This window comes from Lathyrus oleraceus, chromosome 5, assembly GCF_024323335.1.
Source record: "Lathyrus oleraceus cultivar Zhongwan6 chromosome 5, CAAS_Psat_ZW6_1.0, whole genome shotgun sequence".
NCBI classification, from domain to species: domain Eukaryota; kingdom Viridiplantae; phylum Streptophyta; class Magnoliopsida; order Fabales; family Fabaceae; genus Lathyrus; species Lathyrus oleraceus.
In genome coordinates this window covers 364505826-364513462 of record NC_066583.1, presented here as the reverse complement: position 1 = coordinate 364513462, position 7637 = coordinate 364505826, and the positions used below count along the sequence as shown (strand labels likewise).

General features: G+C 34.9%; 1 protein-coding gene across 1 annotated transcript; it reads left to right on the top strand.

The window, feature by feature from the left end:
• Window positions 1-736: 736 nt before the first annotated feature.
• On the top strand, window positions 737-2454 carry LOC127084729 (fasciclin-like arabinogalactan protein 1). The gene has a single exon (XM_051025237.1). The coding sequence runs from the start codon at window positions 993-995 to the stop codon at window positions 2238-2240; it is 1248 nt and encodes a 415-aa protein (XP_050881194.1). The 5' UTR covers window positions 737-992; the 3' UTR covers window positions 2241-2454.
• Window positions 2455-7637: the final 5183 nt, after the last annotated feature.

Genomic DNA, 7637 nt, shown 5'->3' with positions numbered 1-7637 from the left:
AATTTATTATTATTTATTAATAAGATTATTTTTGTAAATAATATTATTTTAAAAATGTAAAATTAAAATAACACAGTTAATTCGAAATCGAGACCGATTGTTATCTTTCTTTTAAAAAATAGACCAACAATGAATTGTATTTTTGGTAGTGTTAAAGTAATTTTGAAACATTGTGCCCAAAATAAGTAATTTTCTAACAAAAACGAGTTAAAGTAATTTTAAAATTTTGTCATAAAAAATAATTATTCAAAATTAGTTTTTAAAATAGAATTTCCTAATTTACCAAACTGCATATAAGCATGTACAGTAAAACAATTGCCGGCATCTATTAAAAACGATTTTTTGACTAAGAAAAAAAAATTCAATACGCCAGCATTTACCTTATTAATTTCTGGCCGTAAACTTTAAGTGGAAAGAAAATTATTAATACACGCTACTTAATGCTAAAAACTAAGAAAACGCGTATTAATCCATCAATTAGTTTAAACTAACTTTATTCTTTCTCCAAGCAAACAAGAAAGTGATACTCATCAAGTCACGTGATATGCTGGCAACAACTTCCTCCTTGACTCAACTTCTCATATTTTGCCCTTTCAGATTCTTTCCCATTTTTTGAATTTAACAAAAAAATTACTAGTATAAAACTCACGCACATAATTAGGAAATCACATATAATGGTGAATATTTGAATTTTGCTATTAAACTTGTATAATTAAAAAATTGTGATTACGTTGTGTTCAATGACATCTTATTATATTTATTATTTTTCTAGAAATATAATTAATTACTTAAAATTACATTTGTTATTATCCTAATTAATTTCTGTGGGTTTAATGGTAAATCCGTAATAATCTCGATCTCCAGACCCCATTGTATTTAACACTCTTATCAGTAGTACCTTTGTAGTCTCATATTCTTCACTTCTCAGTTCTCATTCTCACACTGCACTGTCTTCACTCTTTACAGATCTCATTCTTCTTCTTCTCTTCCGCATGCACCGACCACCAACAATGGCGGCCTTCTCGGCGGCGCTTTTAATCCTCTCCGCCGTTCTCACAACCTCCATCGCACACAACATTTCACACATTCTCTCCCAAAACCCTGAGTTCTCCACCTTCAACCACTACCTAACCCTAACACGCCTCGCTTCCGAAATCGACCGTCACAACACAATCACCGTCCTCGCCGTCAACAATGCCGCCATGGACGACCTCATCGCAAAAGACCTCTCGATCTACACCGTGAAAAACATCCTCTCCCTCCACGTTCTCGTCGACTACTTCGACGCCAAAAAGCTTCACCAAATCACAAACGGAACCGCTCTTGTTTCCACATTGTTCCAAGCCACAGGCTCCGCACCTGGAGCCTCGGGACTAGTCAACATTACCGATCTTCGCGGCGGAAAAGTCGGATTCGGCGCTAATGACAACGGCGGAACCCTACCTGCTGTCTACGTCAAATCCGTTAAAGAAATTCAGTACAACATTTCGGTTATTCAGATTAGTCAAATTATTCCATCGGTAGCAGCGGAAGCTCCTACACCAGCACCTAGCAAACAAAATCTCACCGCGATTATGTCCAAACACGGTTGCAAAATCTTCGCCGACACTCTTTTTAATTCGAGTGAAGCTTATAATATTTTCACCGATAATATAGACGGTGGATTGACTATTTTCTGTCCCGCCGACGATGCTTTCAAAGGCTTTCTTCCGAAGTTCAAAAACCTAACCGCCGCCGGTCAAATCGCTCTCCTCGAATTTCACGGCGTTCCGATATATCAATCTATCGCCAATCTTAAATCTAACAATGGAGTTATGAACACTCTTGCTACCGATGGTGCTGAAAAGTACGATTTCACCGTTCAGAACGACGGTGATGAGATCACGTTGAAGACGAAACTTGTAACTGCTAAGATCACAAACACGATCCTTGACGAGCAGCCGCTTGCGATCTATACTATTTCTAAGGTTCTTCTTCCAGAGGAATTGTTTAAGAGTGAAGCTCCGAGTGCTTCTCCGGCACCGGCGCCGGAGCCTACACCTGCTGATGCTCCCGCTCCTCAGGCGGATAAGAAGAAGAAAAAGAAGGCTGCCGATGCGCCGAGTGACGATAATTCTGATACGCCGGCTGAATCGCCGGGTGATGCAGCTGATGATGATGCCGACGATAGCGGCGCCGGTAGGTTTCGCGGTATAGGAGTTTTGGTTTTGGCTTTGATTTTCGGAATTCTAATGGTGTGAGGTGTAGCATAAAGTTTATAATATGTTGCTTTTAATTTAATTATCTTAAATGATTTCTAGTTTGTTTAGTAAGGGAATTTAAAACGTTGTTCTTATTTTTTTGGTTTGGGTTGAAGTAGTGAGGGCGTGGATTTTTATTTGATTTTTTATTTTGTACTATTTGACAGTGTTTTAAATTTAGTGATGAGGGAGCATGAAATGTTGCTCAAGTGTATCCATTTGTTTACTATTCTTCAATTATATTGTGATTAACGTTTTGGAAAAAAGATTAAAATTTTCTTATGGCCAGTGAATGCAGACAGATAAGGGACACACCAAATAGAAGGAGGACTTAGTTAAGTTATATAAATTTCTGAAAAATATTTAAAATTATTTTACATTTTATAATATTTTTACTCATACTAGTACTTCACTAGTTAATAATTCACCAACCCGCTAAATTATAGGCTAATGCAATTTGGTATTTTTTTTTCTTCTTCTAGCGTTTGAGCCTCCGTTCGTCACTTACTCGATTTTGTCATATGTTATCTTGTTGCTGGTAATTCTTTATGCATGGGTTATAATTTGATAAATCTCATAGTCCTCCCTCCTATTCCTTTTTAAGGGTATTTTTTTATTTTTAATCCCTATCAAAAAAATTAATCATTATTATTACTTTTTAAATAATAATTTTTCTTTTTCCTATAATATCCTTAATTATTTATTACATTCATATTTTATAGGTAATTTTGATAAAAATAAAATTAATATTAGGATAATACTAACTTGTGTCCTAGAGGGCACAAGATAAGACATCCATTTGTAGAAAGTTTGTACTGAAAAAATCAATTATAAAATTAATTTTATATCTTTATTAAAATCATTACACAATTTCCAACACAAAATTATTTTCTTTATTTCTTAACTTGTGTCCTTATGGCACAAGTTAGCATTACCCTTAATATTATCTTAAAATTTGTAATTGACGATTAAAAAAAATAATTTTTTTCAAAAAATACTTAAAAAAGAATGGAGGGAAAAGTATATATAAAAATGTATATAAGTTAGGTAAATCCACCAAATTCGATCATATCCAGCCAAATTGATTTTAAAAAATAGGTTGGACCGGATTAGTAGGTCAACATGTCTTTCAAAAATTAAAAACTATCCAAAATAATTGACTTTAGGCTAAATCCATACCCAACCAATAAAATCCACTGAACTTATAAATTTTACTACAAATTTGTTTAGTTATCTTAAAGAATTGATAATGAACTAATATTTATATTTTTAATATTAAATTTTGGTCAAAGATATTAACATTGAAGTCAAAGACTTCTTTTTGAATTGGGGTGGATATTTGAATTATATATATATATATATATAAATAATATGACACAACATATATAGTGTTTCGACATTCGTTCTTACTTTTCTTACGTGCATTCTTCAATTGTTTTCCATTGGAACCTGGGTTATACACAATGTAATATCGAACTCTTTTATGTAATTTTTACTCGATTGACGCTTTTTAAATCTTCCAATATCACCAATCTACTCCAACTCTTTGTGTGTAGCAATCATCCCTTGATCCTACCGATTCCTTGAGGGACGAATTATCCAAAGATTTGACAAAAACTTTGTCTTATCCGTAGCATCCCACACAATCACTACCAAGGCAATATGGAGAGAAAAACCTCATTTTTTTCACTAGAATTTGTCAACACCAACGACAATAACCTCAATCTTAAAAGCTACCTCAAAATCTCAACCAAATCTTCAAGAACGATTAGTTTCAAGACTATGTCTCCCTCAATCAATTACACATCTCTCATTATCAAGATTTGAAATCAAGCTGAGGTTGAAGATGAAAGAAATTTGTTGCAAGAGTTTTGAACTTTCAAAAACAGATGGTGTTGATTTTCACACAATCACAACAAAGATTATGAAAATGTTATGTGAGTTGTTATGTGACAATGATGGCAAAAAGAATTTATATGTGCTTGAAATTAAGCACACAAATGAATGAAAAAAGTTAGTTAGATTCGAATCAAGAGTATTTCATGATATGAGTCAAGTGAACAAGTGAAATGGAATAAGAAAGAAAATAGAGTTTTGACCCATTTATCATTTGATTCAAATCAAGAACAAAATCTGATTCGAATCAAAGACCTTGTGATTCGAATCAAGTATTAATTCTGATTTCAGTCAATTCAAGCAGAGCCAACAGAAAAATATGGAAAAATCATTTGATTCGAATCAAATGTAAAGTCAGATTCGAATCAAATCAAGCATAGGTGACCCAAAATTGACTGATTCGAATCATGTGTAAATTCCTATTCGAATCAAAGTGTTTGAAATCTCTAATTTGCCTTTTCCCAAAGTGATTCGAATCAGGATATGTGCTTGATTCGAATCAAACACACAAAATCTGAATTTTTTCATAATTTTTGAAATACTCAGAGTTGTTTTTTACACCTAACTTGAATCAATAATACATATGGTTCTTATTTCACTAACTCATGCAAATGACTAAAAATATTATGATCAAGTTTAAACATAACTATTGTTTTATGCATGCTAAAGATGAATTATTCCAAACTTGATTAAGAGATGATGTAAAATCAAGAAGGAGACTCCATAAATGAAAGTAAATGAAAATGAAAGAGATATGACAAGCAACAAAACCACCGTAATAGAGGACATGCAACTACATCCCCCCCCCCCCCCTTTAATGCTTGTCAAGATTTCACTTGGAATTGAGTCGACTTTGAGCCAAAAGCAAAAATACTTGTGCTCCCCCTGAAACATTGCACACAAACCACGTCATAAAAAACATAAAACAATTCTAGACTCACATTACAACTTCTCCCCCTTTGACAACATCAAATAGATATAGATCGAAATGAGTCTACAAACCAAATAATCAACCACAAACAAATAATTCTAGAAGAATGCATGAGCTAAATAGTTAAGAAGAATATACAACAACAAAAATTAGATATAGATGTTACACTTGGATTTTTTCAGCTAGTAGAAAGTCAACAAAGAGTCTCAATAAAAAGATATTTTCTATGAGAAAGCATTAATGAAGTGTTTTAAAGAACATTAATGATAAAGCACCGACAAAGTGATAATGAGGGATCGACCAAGCTATTGACACAGGGAAACGTGGTTTAAAGGAATCTCATGGATAAATCCACAAGACCAAGATCGCTAGGAAACATGTCCAGAATCTCGAAAAGGGTAGTTGACAGGGGCCTTTATTTCAGCAAGAATACCACTCGACTGGACCACGTAAGGTTGAAAGACTTAGTAAATTTACAAGTCCACAGTCCTTGGTAGACAACGTCGACAACATGTTGGAGCGGTTACCATTAGGGGTTCGTGGGGAAGTTGGAAGTAGTTACAACTCAACATGGGTTTTAAACAGATAGTGTCGTGGATAACACGTAAGGACGCTAATGGGAGCCTGAAGATTGAACCTGGAGTAAATGTGGTAGTTCCTTAGTAGTCATAATCATTGTTGATGGTCACTTTATAAATAGAATAAATAACAAACTCATACATGGGATCTAGGATCGCAAAATTTCATACATATTCTCCATACCTCTAAAGTATCCGAGTCAAAGAGAGAAACAGTTGAGCAAGAAATATGTATGTGTCTGCATCCAATCTTTTCACCAGTTATTTGTTTCCTTAAACAAAACATTTACTTTTACTTTTTCTTTGTTTAATGTCATTTATTAAATTTTACCTTATCATTTATCACAACTTAACTTCTTTTAAAGTCTTTTCCTATGTCGCTATTGTTCATGCGACGACTGCATTCAATTCACATGCACATATGTTCACACAAATCATTTGCATAAACTGCTTTGGATATTTTTCGAGTTAATCTCACAAACTTTCTAAACTCGTGATTATTTATCAAAAGTACTGGTAAACAATTTGGCACGCCCAAAGGGATCCTTTTGTGCGAATATTTTTGCAGAAAAAGGTGTATTATGTTATTTTATTTGTAATGTCTCTCCATTTGTGAGATATTGTGTTATATGAACTTAAGGAGTGGTAAGCAACTTTCTGAAATGTCTCATAAAAATGAAACCCCTTCCCAGAGTAATACTCCAAGCCTAGGAGACAATCGGCGGTTGCTAGTATCGACAATTATATGGTTCCAACCCCCGTCGAGGAAATGCCTACTGTCATAAGCCAAGTAGTAGTGTATTCCATACCATCAGATGTTGGGGTTTCATCACCACAAGCGTCAAGCGCACCAACCTTTTCTAGGGAACTACAGAACTTAGGAGACCAAAGGCCTCCTTATCTAAGTTTCTAGTTACCTCAGAAAGAACAGTCATACAGTATGCCAATTGGAATGATGGAAATCCTGCACCCTAGTACGTCAATATATTCAGAAAACGTGTTGGCAATTTCGTCACCTTTTAAGTCATATTTGGCTTCAACGTCCACTTTGGATAACTTTGGCCAACTAGGACAACCACCAGGAGGTTGGGGTATTTTCCTCCTTAGGGTGCTTTGTCCTTGACCAATAACTCTATTCAGGTCATGAGACAATTAATGGATGAAAGTAACCATGATATGATCCATACGATTACACAATAAATAGACAACATGTTTATCTCACTTGTAGAGAACACGAATAAGAGTTATCAACAATTAGCCCACCAAATGGGTAGGATTACTGTTTTTTTGGCACACCACCAACACCACTGACTCTAGTGCCTAATATTCCTCAGTTGACTAATCCCCTAGAAAATAGGGTTTTCGAAAAATACTAAAGGCCAAAAAGCCTCAACATGGTCCTTGTTCAACTGAACCAAGATGCTCACTAAGTCCTTAGACAAGCCCGACAAGATAATGTACGGATACAAGATCATATCACTAATGTTGTCAAACACGTTTTGGTCCAAAATGGCCTCAACGTGGGCCTCCTCATACCAAACTATATATCCCCATTATTTGAATATGTAAGAAAAACCGAATTGCCTAGGGGTTGGGAAGTCCCAAAGTTCACCAAGTTTGTCGGTGATACTAACGAATCCACTGTCGAACATGTCGCCCGGTACCAGACCGAGGCTGGTGATTTAGCCAACAATGAGAATATGAAAATCAAGTATTTTCCGAACTTATTTACTAAGAACGCTTTTACATTATTCACCATCCTTTCCCCAAATTCCATCTTTACTTAGGCCCAATTAGAAAGGGCATTTAACGAACAATTCTACATGGGAAAATGTAAGATTAGTCTCAAGGAATTGGCCAGTGTAAGGAGAAAGGTGGCTAAAATATCAATGATTACCTCAATAAGTTTAGAACCTTGAAAGCGATATGTTTTACGTAAGTTCCAGAACATGAGTTAGTCGAACTGGCAGCAGGGGGTCTTAACTACTCCAT

What these genes read in the sequence shown, in the direction of transcription:
- LOC127084729 (XM_051025237.1), top strand. Translation starts at nt 993, where the DNA reads ATGCACCGACCACCAACAATGGCGGCCTTCTCGGCGGCGCTTTTAATC.